A 21,471-nucleotide genomic window follows, 5' to 3' on the forward strand; every position below is an offset into this window, starting at 1 on the left:
AGGCTGGTCTCAAACTTTCAATCCTCCTGTCTCAGTCTTCCCAAATTGCTGGGATTATCAGCACCTGCCATTTCGCCTGGCTGTACATGGGAATTTTTTTTTAAGCTTTGGTGATTGCTAGGCAGCCAAAACTGGGGCTGAAATTCATGTTAATAGTTATTCTTATTCCCCAATTACTTAGCATCAAACCTCAGTGCCCAGGAACTGTTCAACAAATACTTGTAGAACTGGACTGAACTAAATCATTTCTGGGGCCCTGGGTTGGAACGGGAGGGGTGATGGTAAAGGGGTTTCTCACTGCTGCATTAGGGCCTGATGAGGGAGAATGAGGCTCTGTGGACAGACGCCGAGGCCTTTGGGTCAACCTTTAGTTTGTTTGATTGATTGATTGACTGACTGATTCATCCATCCATTTATTTATATATTTATTTTATAGTGTTGGGGACTAAAACCAGGGGTACTCTACTATTGAGCTATATCCCTAACCACTTTTATTTTTGAGACAGAATCATGCCATGTTGCCCACTCTGGTCTCAAACTTGGGACCCTTGTAACTCAGCCTCCTTAGGATTACAGGTGTACACCACTGGGCCTAGCTTTAGAAAAGAGTTTTAATCAGTTAATCCAGAAAAATTCCGTGAGTGCTGCTAGATGCAAGACACAAGGCTAAGCAGTGAAGGACATATAAAAGGTCCCCAATCAAAGCAGGGAGGAAGCTGACTTAAGAGCAGAGAGAAGGGCTGGGGTTGTGGCTCAGGGATAGGGCACTTGCCTAGCACTTGTGAGGCACTGGGTTCAATCCTCGGCACCACATAAAAACAAATAAATAAAGGTATTTAAAAAAAAAAAAAAAGGTGGAGAGAGCTCCAGTGACGGGAATGGCCCTTAACATAAAGGAAGAGAAAGTATGTGTACTGGACTTTAAAAATAAGTAGGATTTGGAGGCAAAGATATGTGTAGGAAAGAAAAAAGGAGAGATAAGAATAAAATGTTTAAGGGTAACACATTAGGAAGTAAATTTTTAAAAAGCAGATTAAGAAGCACGAAGAAAACCAGGAGAGCCAAGCTGCCACTGAAACCAACAGAAGAAAAGCATTTGAAGGAGTAAAGGTCTAATACTCTCAGCGTGACTATTGAGGGAAAAAATAAAAGGAGGTCAAAGCACAGAACAAATAGGAGCTCTCAGCAACTTTCTTCAGTGACAGAAGTGAGAGGCAGGCTGAGGGAATTGAACAAAACACAGTTCAAAAGGGATGATGGTAGGAAAATGGTTGCATAGTATTTAATGAGAACAGAGAAATGGACCCTCATTTTGTAATCAAAACAAAAATCACTCTATGAAAGATGCAGCTATCTTCTTAGAAACTTGCTTTAATATGAAACATTCTATCAGGCAATTGTTTCTTACAAGGGTTAAGTTCTCATGCCCTTGGAAATCAAAGGGCTCAATTTTTGTGGTAAGATCAACCCTTTAAAAATGCTGTACCTATCATAAACAATTCAACAAGATATAACCAAGAATTCAAAAATCCTTTCTGGAAGATGACTTTTAAAACACACATTGACACTTAACAAATGGGTAAGTATCCTATTCAATTCCTAAGTGCATTACTGTCTCTCCTTCTTTCCTTTTAAATTTTTATTTTGACACAGTTTCAGACTTACAGAAGACTAATGAAAAGGGTGAAATAAAAAATTCCTGAATATTTTAATCTTTCTTTTTTCATAGACAATTTGAGAAAAGCATTCCTTTAAAAATGAAGAAAAAAGAAAAGCATTCCTTGGCTGAACTTCCTGATTTTTGTTCTTTATAATGTGGATATTGCCAATAAATTTTGGCCATTTGGTTTAAAAACAGCTGGGGCTCAAGTAGCAAATATTGTCTACAATATGGTCCCAAATTGTAGAAAAGCAATACAATAGAGCTCATTTAATAGAACTCCTGTTGAAAATGTACCGACTGGCTTCTTTGATCTGTAGGTAGATATATTCCACTACCTATGCCTCATTCTCATTCCTCTCCTTCTGAGACTCTAGTTAGATACACAGTGGATCTTCTGACTCTTATCTTGTATGTGTCTTATTCTTTCTTTTGTGATTTTTACCGTTCTCTCTGTCCACACTGCATTCTAGATAATTTCTTTTGATGTAACTTCTAGTTCACTATTTCTATCTTCAGTTATGTCTAATATGCTGCTAAACTCACCCACTACATTTCATACAATCCTTCCCTTCCCTTCCCCTTCCTCTTTCCTTTTCTTTCTCAATACTAGGGATTGAACCTAGGAGAGCTCTACCACTGAGCAACAACCCTACTCCTTTTTTTTTTTTTTTTTTTTTTTTGATACAGGGTATTGAACCTAGGGGCACTTAACCACTAAGTTACATCCCCAGCCCCTTTCTGTATTTTATTAGAGACAGGGTCTTGCTGAGTTGCTTAGAGCCTCTAAGGCCTCGCTAAATTGCTGAGGCTGGCTTTAAGTTTATGATCCTCCTGCCTCAGCCTCCTGAGCCCCTGGGATTACAGGTATGTGCCACTGCACCAGGCTCCTAATCCTTTCTATCTTTTGTTTTGAAACAGGGTTTCCCTAAATTGCAGAGGTTGGCCCTGAATTTGCAATCCTCTTGGCTCAGCCTCCCAAGTAACTGGAATTATAGATATGCACTACCCCATCTGCCACCTGCCACAGTTCTAGCATTTCTATTTGGTTCTTTTTCAAAACTGCTATTATCATTTTTCTTTTTTAAAAGTTCTCGATTCCTTGATAAAAATTTAAGATTAGCTAGAGAAAAACATCCCAGTTTTGTTCAAGGAAATCAGGTTGATCTTCATGACTGAAGGTCAGAGAACTATAATTATGGGGTTTTAGCTTCAGAGAGAGAAAATAAAACATCAAAGGCAAGGAGAAATGGAGAGATAATTAGCATAATTTCATAAAATATAATTTTTAGAACCAATCAATCAATATGTATAATATATTTTCAAAGTAGGTTTACTTTATTGCTCAATAAGATGATTTACTTTATTGCTCAACATATGATTTTCGTCTGTTTTCTAGCAAAATTTAATCATTATATATGTGAAATCGATAAAGGCAATTTACTTTTGAAAAAAAAAAGCTTATAAAGGAAGTGACATTTGCTTAGTGACTTTACTTATATAAGATTAAAATCTCAAGCCACAGACATATCAGGTAGTAAAAATGATACCATAGCTATAGGGAAAGTCAAAAGATATTAAGTTCAATTTGCTGTTATTTATCCTGCTACCAGAGTGCAACAGAAATTTACTAATAAGACATTCAGTGAAAAACTTCCTGAAATTTTTGAGTTTTAAGGAAAAAAAATCTAAAAAGCCAAGTGATTAAAAATTATTTTCAAGAAGAATATATAACATGGATGAATATGAAATTAGATAATAAAAATCAGATAATAAAAATTTTTTCTTCCTCAAGTAAAATAACATACTTTTGTTTGTAATATTGGGGAAGGCCTCACATATGCTAGGTAAGCAGTGTACCACTCAGCTACATCCTCAGTCCAAAATAATATACTTTATAAGTGCTACTATTCCTTTGCAATTATTAGTATCTTTTTTCTGGCTAGGGATCAAACCCATGGCCTTGCTCATGCTAAGTACTCTACCCAGCTACATCCCCAGCCCTCATTAATACCTTTTTTTAAAAAGTTATGAGACTCTTGGATTCTGGTCCAGCATAAAGAAGTTCAGAAGTCCCCATTCCATTCTAATAACAAGTAAAAAGCTGAAAAGACTAAAAAAAAATAACTCTTTTTAGATCTTCAGAGAAATGAGGTCACAGGATAAACTGCTGTCCCCCAAACTGAAAACACACACAGGAGGATACAATGAATCACAACTTAACACAGCAGAAAGGAGAAACTTCCAGAGTAGGAAACCCTAAAAAGCAATTGACACACTGCTGGATCCTGTGTGTGTGGACAAGTTTAATAGTAAAAAAAACCACTACAACAGTAATACACGGTAAAGCACTTGCCTAGCATGTGCAAGATTCTGGGTTGAACTCCCAGTACTGCAAAACAAACAAACAAACAAACAAAAAAACCTACAAAAAGCCTAAGCTAACATTATACTTAATGGTGAGAAACTTGTAGCTTCCTTGCTAACATCAGGAACAAAGCAAAGATGTTTCCTCTCACCAGTGCCTTGAAATCCTAGGTAAGCAGTAAAACAAGAAAAGGAAATAAAAGATATACAGATTGAGAAGGAAGTAACAAAACTGTCTTTATTTGCAGACAACGTGATTATCTGGGTAGAAAATTCAAAAGAATTAGACCCTCTTGAACTAATAAGTAATTATAGCAAGCTTGTGGGCTATAAGATCAATACACAACTTCAATCACTTTTCTTTCTTTTTTTAAATTTTTTTTAAAGATTTTATTTATTTATTTATTTTTTTTGTTCTCAGCAGACACAACATCTTTGTTTGTATGTGGTGCTGAGGATCGAACCCGGGCCGCACGCTTGCCAGGCAAGCACGCTACCGCTTGAGCCACATCCCCAGCCCCATCTTTTTTTAAATTTTTAATTGTTGATGGACCTTTACTTATTTATTAATTTATTTGTAGTGCTGAGAATCGAACCCAGTGCCTCACACATGCTAGGCAAGTGCTCTGCCACTGAGCCACAACTTCAGCCCTCAATCACTTTTCAGTGAACAAGTGGGGTTTATAATTAACAATAGTATCATTTACATTAGTATCTCAACAGTGAAGTATTCAAGTGTAAACCTAACCAAATATGTTCACCATCTACCTTAGAAAACTCTAACAAAACATATCAAAGAAGAACTAAATAGATATTTCATATTCATAGATAGGAAGACTGGATACTGTCAAGGTATTAGTTCTTCCCAACCTTATCTGCAGATTTAAAACAATCGCAATCGAAATCCCAGAAAGGTCATGTGTAGTCATGCATACCTCTAATCACAGCTACTCAGAAAACTGAGGCAGGAGGATTGTAAATTTGAGGCCAGACTGGGAAACTCAGTGAGAAGTTGCCTCAAAATAAAAACAGGGCTGGGGATGTAGCTCAGTGGTAGAACATACCTGGGTCCATCTACTCCCCAGTTCCATCCCCACCAAAAAAAAAAAAACCAAACAACTCAGAAAGCTATATTATGGATATTGACAAAGTGATTCCTAAGTTTATATGGAAAGACAAAAGATCAGAACAGCCAATTCAATACTGAAAGAGAACAAAGTCAGAGGACTGATACTACCCAACTTTGAGACCAACTACAAAAGGACAATAATCAAGACAGTGTGGTATTCACAAAAGACACATAAATGCTTGGAACAGAATAGAGAGCTCCAAAAGGACCCATATCAGTTGACATGTAGTCAACTGATCTTGGACAAAGAAGCAAACCTCATTTCTCTGCAGATCTAAAAAGATCAAAATAATCTTCTGTTTCTTTCTTTTTTTTGAGGGGGGGGACACTATTGGGACTAAACCCAGGATCATTCTATTTTTCAGCTATAACCCCAGCCCTTTAAATTTTTTTTTTTTTTTTTTTTTTTTTTTTTTTTTTGGTAGATGGACACAATACCTTTATCTGTTTATTTTATGTGGTGCTGGGGATCGAAGCCAGTACCTCATGCATGCTAGGCAGGTGCTCTACCACTGAGCCACAACCCCAGTCCCCAGCCCTTTTTATTTTATTTTTGAGACAGGATCTCAGAAGTTCTCCAGGGAAGTCTTGATCTTGCAAGTCTCCTGTCTCAGCCTCCCACAATAGCTAGGATTGCTGGCAATGTGCCACCATGCCCAGCAAAATTGTCTTTTCAACAAATGGTACCGGAACAACTGGATATCCACATGCAAAAATATAAATCCAAATAGCAACCTCACTCTCTTCTCAAAAATGAACTCAAAATAGATACAGACCCAAATTTAAATGCAAAACAATCAAACTCCTAGAAGATTACATAGAAGAACACTTAGACAACCCTAGATATGGCAATGACTTTTTAGATATAACAAATGATGAAAGAAAGAATTCATAAGCAGAACATCATTAAAAACTTATGCTCTGTGAAAGACAGTATCAAGAGAATAAGAAGTCAAGCTACAGACTGAGACAGGTCCTGCTCTTCCTTTTTCATCCTTCCCCTTCACCACATCTCCTTACAGAAATGTGTCTTTACAAAAGACACATGAGATAGAGGACTGTTATCCCCAAAACACAAAAAACTGTTTCAAGAAAACAACTGATTATAAAGTAGCTAAAAGATCTGAACAAATATTTCACTAAAGCTAAAATACAAGATGGCAAATATGTATATGAAAAGATGTTCAACATCATCTTTAGAGAATTCAAGTTAAAAAATAATGAGATACCACTATAAACCTATCAAAATGGCCAAAACCCAAAACAATGACTATACCAAATGCTGGCAAGAATGTGGAGACACAGGAACTCTCAATCATTGCTGGTGGGAATGCAAAACAGTACTACAGCCACTGTGGAAGACAATTTGGCAGCTTTTTAAAAAAAACTAAACATACTTTTACCATTTGATTCAAAAATTGCACTCCTTGGTATTTATTTATCCAAAGGAAATAAAAACATATCTGTACAAAAGCAGCACAGAAATATATATGGCTTTATTCATAATTGCCAAACTTTGGAAGCAACCAAGATGTCATTCAATAGGTAAACAGGGCGAGGGTTGTAGCTCAGAGGAAGGGTGCTCATGAGGCACTGGGTTCGATCCTCAGCACCACATAAAAATAAAGGTATTATGTCCACCTAAAACTAAAATATAAATGTTAAAAAAATAGGTAAGTTAATAAATAAACTGTTTCATCCAGACAATGAAATACTATTCAGCACTAACAGAAATTAGCTATTAAGCTACAAAAAAATATGCAGGAAACATAAATGCATAAATAATAAACACATACAATCACGTAAAAGAAGTAAATCTGAAAAGGTTACATACTGTAGGATTCCAACTATCTGATATTTTGGAAAAGGCTAAATTACGGAGGTAGTAAAAAGGTCAGTGGTTGACAGGGGCTGAAGGAGAGGGAGGATACACAGGCAGAACAGAGGATTTTTAGGGAAGTGAAACTGCTCTACATGGTACAACAGTGGTAGACACACGCCACTTATACATTGGTCCAAATCCACAGAATGTATAATACTAAGAGTGAATCCAAATGTAAACTATGGACTTGGGGTGATAATGATGTGTCAGTGTAGGTTCACCAAGGGTGACAATGTACCACTGTGGGGCAGCAGGGGATGCTGTGCATGTGCACAGATGGAGTATAGGAGGACACTGTTTTGCTCAATTTTGCTGTGAACTTGAAACTACTCTAAAGTCTATTAAATACTTTTTTAAATGGCTACATAGTTCTAAATCTTACCTCTTTTCTCTCTTCCCTAGAAAAAGTAAAAATTAATTTTTTTCAACACTTCAAAACCAAATATTCACTCAAAACAAGCCCCTCTATCTACACTGAGCGCTTAAAAACTTAATTATGTCTTTGTTAGTCTTTTGAGAGACTGACTAAAAAATTGCAAAGACAGTAATATGGCGGGGGCATTTTTCTACTTTCTGACCTTGGTAGTACTTGTGTTGTTTATGATTATTTGTTAAACAGGGCATACATGCTTTATGGATATATTTTTTCAACAAAAAATAATAAATAGTATGTTTTTTTAAAGAAACAAACTCCCTTGTAAAAAAATTCTCTAAATCGAACAAAACAAAGATCTCATTTAAATCAATTCTTTCTTTGAAATATTTTTTTAGTTGTTGATGGACCTTTATTTTTATTCATTTATTTATATTTGGTGCTGAGACTCAAACCTAGTACATGATTGGTAAATGCTCTACCACTGAACCACAAACCCAGCCCTTAAATTTATTCTTCATGAACAATGCAAAATATCAATGCAAAAAATAACTGGTTCATTGAAAAGATAAACACAAAACTGACAAAACTTTGGCTAAATTAATCAGGAAAAAAATGACAGAAGATTCCCATCCCCCATCCCCTCCAAAAAAAGATTAGGGATGAAAATGGAGACTTTATAATAAACAACATTGAAATTCAAAGGATCATTAAGGAATATTTTGAAAAACTATATGGCAACAAATTGGAAAATCCAGGATAAGTGGACAAATTTCTGGGCACATGTGACTTATCAAAACCAAGAGGATATAAAAACTCTAAATAGATGAATAATAAGTAATAAGATTGAAGCAGTAAGAAAGAGACTTCTAACAGCTAAGCACACACCTGTTATCCCAGGTACTTAGGAGGATGAAAAAAAAAAAAAGTTCCAGGTCCAACTGGGCCACTGAACAAGACCTTATCTCAAAATAAAAACTGAAAAGGGATGGGGATGTAGCTCAGCGTAGAGCACCCATAGCTTCCACTCTAGTACTGAAGGGAAAAAAAAAGTCTCCCAACAAAGAAAAGCACAAGTCTGGATGGATTTACTCCTGAATCTTACCAGACTTTTAAAGAACTAATACAAATGCCCCTCAAACTATTCCATAAATTAGAAAGGGAGAAAACACTTCCAAACTCATTCAATGCAGCTATCATTATCCTGCTACCAAAATCTGGTAAGGACTCAAACAAAATTAAAAACTACTGACCAGTATCCATGGTGCAAAATGCACGCAAAAAACACTAAGGGGGAAAAAACTGAATTAAATACTTGCATTTTGGGGCTGACTGTGGCTCAGTGGTAGAGCGCTCGCCTAGCACGTGTGAGGCCCTGGGTTCAATCCTCAGCACCACATAAAAATAAATAAAATAAAGATATTGTGTCTAGTTACAACTAAAAAATAAATTTAAAAAATACTTGCATTTCAATAGCACATTAAAAAGATCATACATCATGATCAAGTTGGTTTCATTCCAGGGTTACAAAAATGGTTCAACATATACAAATCAATAAAGGTAACATAATTCATAAATAAAATCAAGGATAAAAATCCCATGATCCTCTCAATAGACATGGGAAAAGCCTTTGATAAAATTCAACATCCCTTCATGATAAAAGCCCTAAATAATATAGGTATAGAATAATATAGGTATAATATAGGTACCTCAACATAATAAAGGCTACATATGATGAACTTAACAGGGAAAAATGAAAAGCGTTTACTGTAAGATCAGGAACAAGACAAGGGTGTCTACTCTCATCAATTAACATACAAAAATCTATAGCTGCTGCTGCTTCTTCTTTTTTTAAAATTTTTTGGTAGTACTGGGGACTGAACCCAGGACTTCACACATGCTAGGCATAGGCTACATCCCCAGCCCTCTCTTTATCTTTATTTTTAGAGAGGGTCTCACTAAGTTATCCAGGCTGGCCTTGAACTTGTAATCCTCCAGCTTCAGCCTCCTGAATTGCTGGGATTACAGGTCTACACCACCACACTATGCAATCAGTAGCTTTTATATACACCAGTAATGAACCTGCTGAGAAAGAAATCAGAAAAGTAATCCCATTCACAATGGTCACACACAAAAAATAAAATACCTAGGAATACCTAATTAAGGATGTGAAAGACTTCTACAATAAAAATTACAAAATATTGAAAAAAGAAATTGCAGAAGGCACTAAAGATAGAATGACATTCCATGTTCATGGATTTGGGGATTAATATTATTAAAATGGGCATACACCCAAAGTGATTTACAGATCCAATGCAATCCCCACCAAAATACCAAAGACATTCTTCACAGAACTAGAAAAAACAATCATAAAATTCATATGGATACTCAAAAGACCCAGAATAACCAAAGCAATCCTGAGCAAAAAGAGCAATGCTAGACACAATACCTGATTTCAAAACACACTACAGAGCCATAGTAACAAAAACCACATGATCCTGGTGTAAAAACACACATAGACCAATGCAGCAAAAATAGAGGACCCAGAAATAAATCCATGCACCTTTAGCCAACTGATTCCCCCAAAAAAGTACCAAAAACACACTGAGGAAAGGACAGCCTCTGCAACAAACACTTCTGGGAAAAACAGATATCAACATGTAAAAGATTAAAACTAGATTCCTATTTCTCACCCTATACAAAAATCAACTCAGAAGGACCAAAGATCTCTAAGGCCCGAAACGTTAAAACTACTAGAAGAAAACAACAGGAGAACCACTTCAACTTATTGGCACAGGCAATGATTTCCTGGATAGATTCCAACAGCTCAGGGGAAAAAAGCAAGAACTGACAAATGGGATTACATCAAATTAAAAAGTTTCTGCACAACAAAGGAAACAATATCCAGAATATATTTTTAATATACTTTAATTTTAAAAACCCAACAGTCTCATCAAAAAATGGGCAAATGACCCCAACAGACACTTCTCAAAAGAAGACATGCAAATGGCAAATAAATATATAAGAAAATGATCAATATCTTTGGTCATCAGGGTAATACAAATAAAAACTACAATGAGATTCCATCTCACTCCAGTTAGAATGGCTATTATCAAAAAAGGAAAACTAAAAGATTCTGGCCAGGCATGCCTACAAACCCAGCTACTTCAGAGGCTGAGACGAGAGGATATCAAGGGCAGTCTAGGCAACTTAGCAAGACCCATTCTCCAAAAAAAAAAAAAAAAAAAAAAAATTAAAAAGGGGGAGTGGCGCTGGGGATGGGGCTCAACTGTATAATGGCCCTGGGTTCAATCCCTAGTCCCAGAAGAGAAGAAAAAAAAATGCTGGTGAAGATGTGGAGAAAAAGGAACCCATGCTGGGTGCAGTGATGTACACCTAAAATCCCAGCCCCTGAGGAGGCTGAGACAGGAGGACTGTGAGTTCAAAGCCAGCCTCAGCAATTTAGTGAGGCCCTAAGCAACTTGGTGAGACCCTATCTCTAAATAAAATATAAAAAAGGACTGGGGATATGGCTCAGTGGTTAAGCACCCCTGGTACCAAAATAAAAATAATAATAATAATAAAAAAAGAAAAAGGAACCCATATACACTGTTGGTGGGAATGTAAATTAGTACAGTCATTGTGGAAAAAAGGTTGGAAGTTTCTCAAAAAATTAAAAATAGAACTACCATATGATCCAGCTATATATCTCTCCTGGGTATATATGTGAAGGAAATAAAGTCAGCATACAAAAAATATATCTGCATTTCCAGGTTTATTGCAGTATACACAATAGCCAAGATATAGAATCAGCCAAGGGGCCTATCAACAGGTAAATGGATAAAGAAAGTATGAAATACACACACACACACACACACACACACACACACACACACACACTGGAGTATCACTCAGTCATAAAGAATAATGAAATCCTGTTATATGCAAGAAAGATGGATGGGACTAGAGGAATCATGTGAAGTGAAACAAGTCAGACAAAAAAACAATTACCCATGTTTTCTTTCATATGTGGAAAATAAAAAATAAAATAAAGATGACCTGGAAGTAGAAGAGGGACTTTTAGAAGCAGGAAGTGGGGCTGTGGGAAAGCACAAAAGAGGGGACAGTGAGAGAGTGTAGAAGGAAGGGTAAATATAATGAACATGAGGAATGTACATTAGATGCTTGTATGGAAATGTCACAGTGAAACACATGAATCTGTACAATTAATATATGTTAATAAAAAAGAAAAATTATTCATTCTGACTGTTCTCTTAAGGACTCTAAGGAACAGAGATAGGACCAAAACAAAAATAAATGAAATACCTGAGTGACTTGCATTCACACCTTTTAAGAAAAGACTCCATGTGGTGAAAGAGTTAAAACAATTGTAGGCAAAAGGATCAAAAATTAACATAGTTAGTTTAATATTCTCTTTCCAAATCAGAGACTTATTTTTGAAGTAGAAAAGGCACAAATTCTTCTCCCTTGTACTTGGCTTATATTTTCCAAATTTTTTGAAATGCCTAAGGAAATGGTACTTTTACTGTGTCCTTTGATTTTGGACCTGCAGTACTTGCCATTCCTTTTCAAATACCTGACCAAGCCTTTATTTGTGCCATATCACCTTCTCTAAAGAGTACATTATAGGGCTCAAATGCCGCCTCTTCACTGCAGTCAGATGCTTTGCTTGTGAGCAGTTAATATTATATCCCTGTTCAACTGGCTGAGAGCAAAATCTTAGAAAACTGACTCTAGTGCTTTTAAGCCATTTCATAACCCCCAAGCAGACTGCCATTACTTCTCTCTCCTGAAGCTGGCAATTAATGACCCTCCTACTTCCAGCTAGGGAGGGAGCTGTTATTCCCCTGCAGTATGTCTCTAGGTCAGCATGAGTGCTCCAATTTCATGGTGATCACTGACTACGGCTATCCAAACAGTATCTTTGTTGCTATCTCCTAGAAACAGAATGTCTCTGAGGGGACATCATCCTATTAATGTGGCCTAGCTAGTCTTCACTAATACATCTTCTTTTAGAACTGTCAGTCCGCCATTAAAAAAAATAATAATAATTGAATGTTTTTTTCCTTTTCTGCTTTCAATAACACAGGAGAATCATCCTTTCATTTTTAATTCTTCATTCAAAGCCTGTCTTAGGGGAAAAAAATCTTATTTTAACTTGGGATAACCAGATGCTAGTCTATTACAGCTGCAACAACTTTAAAAAGCTGTACAAAAGAAAAATGTGGTTTCCACATCCTAAAGCCATTAGATTCTTTTTTTCTTATTAAGGTACCCAGAATACAATATTATATTGAGCCAAAAGGACCAATTTTCTTCATGGAGTAGAATAGCAATTGGCTGTTACTCATTAAATTCTTACAGCAATGAGCAATGACTTTCTTTCTTGTTTTGTTTCTCTTTGAATAGTTGATGAAGTTGATTTTTTTTTTCCCAAGGCTACCTCCTAGCATCAGCATCCCTGATCTTTGGCCTATGTAGCTATTAATATGCTGCACACATATACTTGGTTCCTTAACAACCAATGCAGTTAACCTTTCTGTTTATTCCAAGTCAGTTCCTATCTTATTAGTGAAAATTGATTTTTTCTTTCTTAACATAATAATTTAATCTGATACAAAAACATATATATATATATACACACATATATATGTACATATATATATATAAATTTTATATATATACACACATAATTCACTGGTTTTCTAAATTCTTATTTTTTTTTTTTATTTCAAGGGCTTCAGGGGTCATGGGTTTTCATGTTCTCATTGAGAAAAACATGTCCATTTGTGGTAATTCCAAAAGACAGTATACTATAGCTACTTTACAAATATATAGTTATTACCTTGTGTATTTGGTAGGAGATAAACTATGCAGCCCAAAATTTATCATTATTCTCAAAGAAAATCTGATTCCCTTTTAGGTGTAAGATTATCTTTTCTGGAGCTAATGATTAAGGAGTAAAACATTAGAATTTATACTAAAAAACACTTTGTCCTAACTACCTGTGTTCAAGGTACTTCTCTTATACTACTTGACACTATCATTATATATGTATCTGCCTGTTAATCATCTGTATTCCTCAAAGACAGGAAACTCCTAGAAGGTAGGGATTATGTAATAATGACTATTTCATCTTCAAGGCACAGGGTCTAGAAGATGGTATACAATCATGTTAGTGCTGGTAGTACATTCAATGTAAAAGTCTGCCCTGTTTTGGAGGGGAGTGCAGGGCTGGGTATTGAACCCAAGGCCTTGCAATGCAACATACCTGCTCTACCACTGAGCTATACCACCAGCCCCCAAAGGCTAATGAATTAGTCATAGTTTTAAACTACCTGACACACAACATTTAAGAAACAAGCTTTAACCACACATTATCCCAATTTAGACAGATATGCTCAGTTTCAAATATCAATAATATCTACCTGAACACTAAGCATTCTTACAGGAGACGGCAAAAACCATGCTCTATTTGTGGGTTTTCCATCTTTTTATTGATTCCAGTCACTGTTACTAGTACGACCTTTGGCAAATCACTTTAACCCTAGCATATCTCATATGAGAGATTAAAATGGGAAATTAGACTAAATGGTCTCCTAGTATCTCACTGGGTCCAGCTCTAAAAAATGATTAGGCATAAATTAGTAAGGTACTTCCGGTATAACTGGTGTAACAGTGCTTGCTAACACTAGAGGGAGCTACATTCATGTCATCACTGGGGTAGTCTGGGAGATTTCAAGAAAAAGCATCTTTAAATGGACAACTGATTTGCCTCAATATAGAGTGAGGGATCCATACTGTAGATACAGCCATTCACAGGCTCTTATGGATATCAAAGCTCTGCAGACCTCACTTGCATTGACACATTGTTTGGGCTTTAATTTTAATCCCCTGAGAATCAAGCTGGCTTTGAGCTACTCCTAAAGATTTCTTTCTTATTCAGTCTATTTTCTTTCTTAATCAAATTAACAACAACAAAATCAAAGTAATTAATGATATTGTTGGAAATTTCCCAAAGAAGAGAGAGAGAGGAAGAGACTCATATCACACTGAAGTTATGGCCTGGGAAAAAGTTAACTAATTAGGAAAACAGCACAAAAAGAGGAAAATATCTAGGAAAAGAAGGAACTGCCACAGCTCTGCAGCGTGGATGCTGGAGTACCTGCCGTGGATAGCCCACTAGGCTCTTTGAAAAGAAGCTCACAGCTGCTGGACAGTGATGTCACAAATTAGAGGCAATGGGGTCACATGAGTCATTTGGAAAGAAAACTGTCAAATGATGAGATAAGGGAATGAAGCCTGGGGTAGAAAAAATAAAAGAAAAAGCATTTCTAAAGCTGAAGCTTATTCTCTCTTCTGTCTCTGAAAAACACCCATGGCCTTGAAAATGTTTGACCTAAACCATTACAGAACAACTGAAATGAACAATCAAAAAACTCTCCCTTGGAATCAACGGTTTCTCATTGCCCAGGGGAACAATGGTCTGTTAACCTGACAGAAAGGGCATGAATCATGGATATTACAGAATGTAGTCTGTGGGAGAAAGATAAATGCAATCCCAAAGAACCCCTTCTATTTAAATTTCACAGGTTAATGCAACACTCAGAAAAGCGTAGCTTCAACAGTCAGAAATGGACCACCTACTTTTTAGGACATGGACTGCTCCTGAGTAAAAATAGACTATTCAACAACTTAGGAAAGTGACTTTGTGGGTGAAGGGGAAAGTCTACTAGAAGAAGACAAACAGTTCTTTTTCACTTAAAATAAATGCAATCTCGAACCTGCAGAGGTTAAATACAGAGTAAAACACTTATTCCTATGGAACTAATTAGTCAGGATACCCCATCATTCCTTTCTATTGTCGACTTTGCGGTGCTGGAGATGGAAACCCGGGTCTCAGAAATGCTAGGCAAGCTCTCTACCACTGAGCTGTGCCCCTCGGCCCCTCATTTTTTCTATTTCTATTCTTTTTTTCTTTTTCCTGAAGTGCTGGGCAATGAACCCCAGGGCACTCTACTACTAAGCAGCAGCCCCAGCTCTTTTTTATTTTATTTTGAGACACGGTCCCACTAAGCTGACCAGTCTGATATCAAACTCGAGATTCTCCTGCTTCAGCCTCCCAAGTAGCTGGGATTACAGATGTGTGCCACTGTGCTGGCTCCTCCCTCATTTTTTCTTAAGTCACCAATTTCAAGCACTTAGAAGTACCAAGGCATTAACAGAGTCGAGAGGATTTCCACTTTTTTAGAACATTAAAAAAATTAATAGCCCTTTTAATCAATGATCCTCATGAAAAGCATGAAAAAAATATATACTCTACTGTTAAAAGGAGAACAACTTGTTTTCCTCTCTTATGTAGGACACCATGCCGAAGGATTTCCAATTCATTCTGCTTCATACTGACCTTTAAAATGTTCCGGCCATCAAATGACTCTCTTTCTTTAAAGATATATTTGCCATCCGCTGTGTAGAGATTGTACCTGCCTTCAGCTGTAAATATTCCAAAGATAATGTTAGAGGAGAAGCTTGGGTTATATATTCTCTTGATTTCTATAGGTACACAGATGCAACTAGCAAATGTTCATGTACTACTTGGAAAGTGGCATAATATGATGGGCAAAACAACAGGTTATAAATCAAGTGATGGTTTCTAGATCCAGCTCTGTCACCAACTCATTCAGTACACATTTATTCATTCAACATTCTCCAAATACTCACAATACATACTTATTAACTTTGTAACTAGCTACATTCTTAAGGAAATTATTTCTCCTCCATGGACCTCAGTTCTTCCTTACAGAGTCAGAGGTTGAGATGAAACTGTCTCTCCAAATGTTCCTTGCCATCTACAAATCCAAGATAAGCTGCATGTAATTTTAAGTGTATAAAAATACACAAAAGTTCACACTCTGGTCAAAACTGATGGCAATGAGGCTTTGGGTTCATTTAAGCACTTCCCTTGAAGGAAAAAGAGTCCTTTAGTTGCAATCAAAGGTATCCTTACAAACATTCTACACAGAATACAGAAAATCTATGACCTTGGCCCAAACAAAGCTATGCTCTAGATTCTTGTGTCAATGTAGGCTGATATCCCAAAAGATGTCCTTAAAAAAGAAGAGGAATATCAAAGGAAAGGCAAACAGAAAAAGCAACACATCATTTCATGTCCTTTTCAAATAAAAATTCAATACAGAGAAGAGTACAGGCAAGAGAAAATTCAAAGCATTCTTAAGAATTATTTAACTTTCAGAATATTTTCTGAAATATCAAATCTTTCCTACCTACTGAGAGATCTTCAAAAATTATCATATTTTCACCTTTGAGTGGGTTCTTTTGCTTATTCAGATGTAGATAATTCCAGGTCAAAACTGATAAAAATTTATCCACAGTTTTAACAACTCCACAAATATAATGCATTTTATCTAGATATACAGGTTACTGTGTAACTATTTCTCTAATGAGAAGTATTCTCCTAACCAAGAACCCCAATCCCAAACATATTTTACAATTAAAAATAAATTTCCTGGGAGACAAAAATGTAGCTCAGTGGTAGAGCACTTGCCTAGCACATGTGAGGCCCTGGATTCAAACCCCATTTTTTTTTTTAAAAAAAAAAAAAAAAAAGTTCCCTGTTAAGAAAAAGAGAACATATACAGTTTTAAAAGAACAAGTAAATTAATACCAAATAACTATCAATTAAAAAACAGAAATCATATCTGAAGATTGAAATATTTAATGACAAGTTCAAAATCTATAAGTAGCATTAACCATCAGGGAAATTCTAATCCAAACCAAAATGAGGTTATACCCCACAAGGATAGCTATAATTGGAAAAAACACACACACAGATAATAGCAAGTACTGATAAAGATGTGAAGAAACTGAAATGGTCAGACACTGTTGATGGAAATGTAAAATGGTGTAGTCACTTTGGAAAGTCTGGCACTTTCTTAAAATATTATGCATAGAGTTATCATATGACCCAGGAATTCCATTCCTAGATATATACCCAAGGAAAGTAAAAACAGATGCCCCTACAAAAACCTGCACACAATATTCATAGTAGATTATTTGTAATAGACAAAAAGAATAAACAATACAAATGTTCATCAACTGGTGAATGGATAAAATGTCATACATTCATACAAAAAATATTTCAGCAATTAAAAGGAATAAAGTACTAATACATTCTAAAACATGGATAAACATTGAAAACATTATGCTATTTGAAAGAAACCAGTCACATACTGCATGATTCTATTTACAGGAAATATCCAGAACAGGCAAATCCATCGAGAAAGAAAGTGGACCAGTGGTGCCTAGAATTAGCATTGGGGACAGGATGAAATAAGGAGTGACTGTAAATGGTATTGTCTTGTTGACAGGGTGATGGAATGTTCTAAAACTGACTGTGGTGACGGTTATACGACTCTAACTATGCTAAAAACTTACCCCCAGCCCAACTGTGACAACTAAAAAGATCTTCAGACAATCCAAATATCCTCTGGAGGTAAAATCACACCCAGGTGAGAACCATTGGTCTCAACTCACACACACACATATACATTACATACATACACACATGTACATATATACATATACTTATTTATTTATTTATTTATTTATTTATTTTGCAGTGCTAGAGATCCATTCCAGGACCTCACACATACTAAACAGGTACTCTACCACGAAGCTACATCTCCAGGCTTGAACCTACATTTTTTTATTCATTGAATCTGGCAACCCCATATGTGACTGAAATAAAAGATATGGAAGATAAGCTAGATATGTCACTGCCCATTTCTACTAGGTTCATCAAAACAAGTTAATAGATCTAGAAGTAAAGATACATCAGAGATTCCAGAATGGCCATTCTATTTAAAACTCTAATACCATAAGGCCTTACTGATCACAACTATGCTACAGCTCCTTTTTGTTTGTTTTTGTGGAAATGGGGATTGAACTCAGAGATAACTTACCACTGAGCTACATTCCCAGCCCTTTTTATTTTTTATTTTGAGATAAGGTCTCACTAAGTTGCTCTGAACTTGCAATTCTCCTATCTCAGCCTTCCTGGTGGAAGAAGTAGAGTGCACTGCCAAGCCTGGCTGTGCTCCAGCTCTGTGAGGACTTACCGTTGGGGTCTTTCCTGAACAGGGTATTCATGACTGTAGCATGCAGTTTCACACTATTCCACTCTTTCACTGTTAGTCCAGAAGCCTGAAAGCGTTCCAGCACTCTATCAACTAATTCCTGCAGCCTGGAGAAATTGAAGAAAGAAGTATAAAATGTTAATAAACTGGACCCATGACTACTAATTCAACAATGTGCAAGAAGCATCTGCTCAACACCAATCACTGCACAAAGCCCCTCATCAGAGGAGAAAGAAGAGGCTGCAGCCCTACCATCATGGAGCTCACTGTCTTGTCAAGCAATAGACACAGAGACAAACAGTTATAATACACACACACACACACTATGGTGAATGCTGAGAAGGCATTCAACTCTACACAGAAGGCCAGGTTTCCACAGGAGGTTTAAACACAGTCTTGAAGGGTCATTAAAGATTCATAGCAAAACCATAGAAGATGGGCACTTGAAGCAGAAGAACTAGCATGTGCACAGACACCAAGGCATGCAAAATCACAGCATCTAGAAAACTTCCAATTATTTAATACACCTATAACAGAGGGAGAGAAGAAGGACAATGGAGAGGAGCTGGATACGTAAGCAGTGATCAGACCACAGTAGCCACAGAAGACTTTTAGCAAGGAATGGTGTGATCCATTGTCCCATTTCTGAAAGCTGATTGTGGCACAGTGCAAAGAGGTTTAGGTGGGGAAAAGCAGCAGCACAGGGTCAGTGAGGCAACTGCTTGCTGAGAGAAATAACAGACAGGACTTATGGGCACTGTGCTAAGCGCTGTGCATATGCTGAAACATTCAACCCTCACAAAACTTATTATCCCTTTTTCACTAATGAGGAAGCTACAGCACAAAGAAATTATGAAACTTGGTCAAGGTGACACTAACTACTATGGGACAGATTCAAAATTAGAATATGTGGGGTTCAGGGGTAACTCAGTGGTATAGAATACATGTTTAGATCCTAAATTTGATCCCCAGCACTGCTGGGAGTGGGGGAAAGGTGGGGAGAACTGTTCTGCTTCCTTACATAGTTACCTTAATTTTTCTGGTTATAAAAATCATACATGCCAGGCATGGTGGCACATGCCTCTAATCACAGCAATTCAGGAGGCTGAGGCAGAATTGCAAGTTTGAGGCCAGTCTGGACAACTTAGTGAGAGCTTGACTTAAAAAATAAAAAGGTTGCGGATATTAGTTCGGTGGTAGAGCAACTCTGGGTTCAATCTCCACTAGTAGTAGTAGTAATAACAACATTAATAATAATAACAATAAATGTTCATTAAGGAAAATGCAGAAAAGCATAAAAAGGAAAACACAACCTCATAAACACAAGTGTTTATGTGTGGTGGTTAAGTTATATAATCAGAAGAACAAATAAGATACACTGGGTTTTAAAGTTTCTAATCGGGCAGGGGATGTAGCTCAGTGGTAGAACACTGGATGTGCCAAGTCCTGGATTCCATCACCAGTACCACAAAAAATACACCAAGTTCCTGATTAACTCACACCACCAGAGAACCATAAAATATGGAAATACTTCTAAACACTCAGCATAAGTCTGGATATAACCATGCACTTCAAAACCTACCTCAATTACAACCACAATAGAATGATGCCTCAACTTTTTTTTCTCTATTAGAAAGGAGAAGGTGGAAAGCAAGTCAACTACACAAAACATGAAATAACTGAATAGACTAACTGAAAGATATGAGATTCCAGCTTTGTCTTTCAGAGAATTAGGATTTCTGCCAATTTATTGACTCAAGAATTTTTTAAAGGACTAAAGTCCTATAAAACCTGCTGTTTTTAAATAGGAGGAAATGACGCACAGCCAGGCTGTGCTGCTCAAAGTCAGTAACTGAGGAACCAGGATCCATCTCTGGTGACTGGTGAGCTCTGTTATTACCTCACTGTGCTCCATGAAGGTGGGCTCTTTTTTCCACATGCACTACTTTATTACTGCATAAAGATTAATGTGTAATGGACACATCACTGGTGCTCAATAAACAGTTGAATGTGTGAATTCATCAATGCCAAATATTTTGGAGTGCTATTAAAAGAACTTAAGGGTACTTGGGCATAATCACTAAATTTGGGGTTGATACTATGGACGCTATATTTGACAACATGTCACTATATTTCTGACAGTATATTCTTTCAATCTTACTTCAATGATCCTTTCCTGATTGACTATGAATAAGTCTTAAAGATTCCTATGCCTCTGCTTCTTTATAAGCAAATTAAAAATAATAGAGTTGCTATGACAATAATTATTCTTAAGCAGCTTTATTCTGTAGGTAGTGATTTGGGCATGAAAACAGATGACAGGTATAAATACATTAAATTTAAGCTCTTCATTTAAGGCTGTAAGTGCCACATAGCACAAGCATCCAGAGTCATCTTTACAGATATGGAATATTCTGCAAATGTTCACTGACTCCCTAAAGTCCAGCCTTTGGTTTGGCTTTTTCCCTTCAATTTAATTCAGTTTTATTTGATTAGTACTTCCTAAATGCCTATTATATACAGCCAATATGTTAGCCACTACAAGAATTTCAAAAAAAACTAAGCAAACATAATCTGTTATCAATAAATCTACAGTCTATTAAGATAACAAAAATTTTTTGTTTTGTTTTTATTTTTTATAAGACTATAAAGTAGACTCTGGTAATGAAATAAACAACATAAAATCCTTCAGGTAGGGCTGGGGACATAGCTCAGTTGGTAGAGTGCCTGCCTCACATGCACAAGCCCCTGGATTCAATCCCCAGCACCAAGTGTATCAAGTATACCCAAATAACATTTGCCTGCTACCCAACATTATATGTGGTTATGTATGCATTCATTCAGAGATGGGGTCTCGCTTTGTTACTCAGGTTGACTTGAAAC

At 36.5% G+C, this 21,471-nt stretch overlaps 1 protein-coding gene across 1 annotated transcript in view; it reads right to left on the minus strand.

Moving 5' to 3' along the window:
* Window positions 1-21,471, minus strand: part of Ascc1 (activating signal cointegrator 1 complex subunit 1) — a 95,553-nt gene that overhangs the window by 19,927 nt on the left and 54,155 nt on the right. The window contains exons 8-9 of the mRNA XM_026405799.2: window positions 18,571-18,695; window positions 15,840-15,925 (exon numbers count right to left, since the gene is read on the minus strand). Of these exons, the coding sequence (XP_026261584.1) occupies window positions 15,840-15,925; window positions 18,571-18,695 (211 nt within the window). The remainder of the gene's footprint in view (window positions 1-15,839; window positions 15,926-18,570; window positions 18,696-21,471) is intronic.

The sequence above is a fragment of the Urocitellus parryii genome, chromosome 5, assembly GCF_045843805.1.
Source record: "Urocitellus parryii isolate mUroPar1 chromosome 5, mUroPar1.hap1, whole genome shotgun sequence".
Lineage (NCBI taxonomy): Eukaryota > Metazoa > Chordata > Mammalia > Rodentia > Sciuridae > Urocitellus > Urocitellus parryii.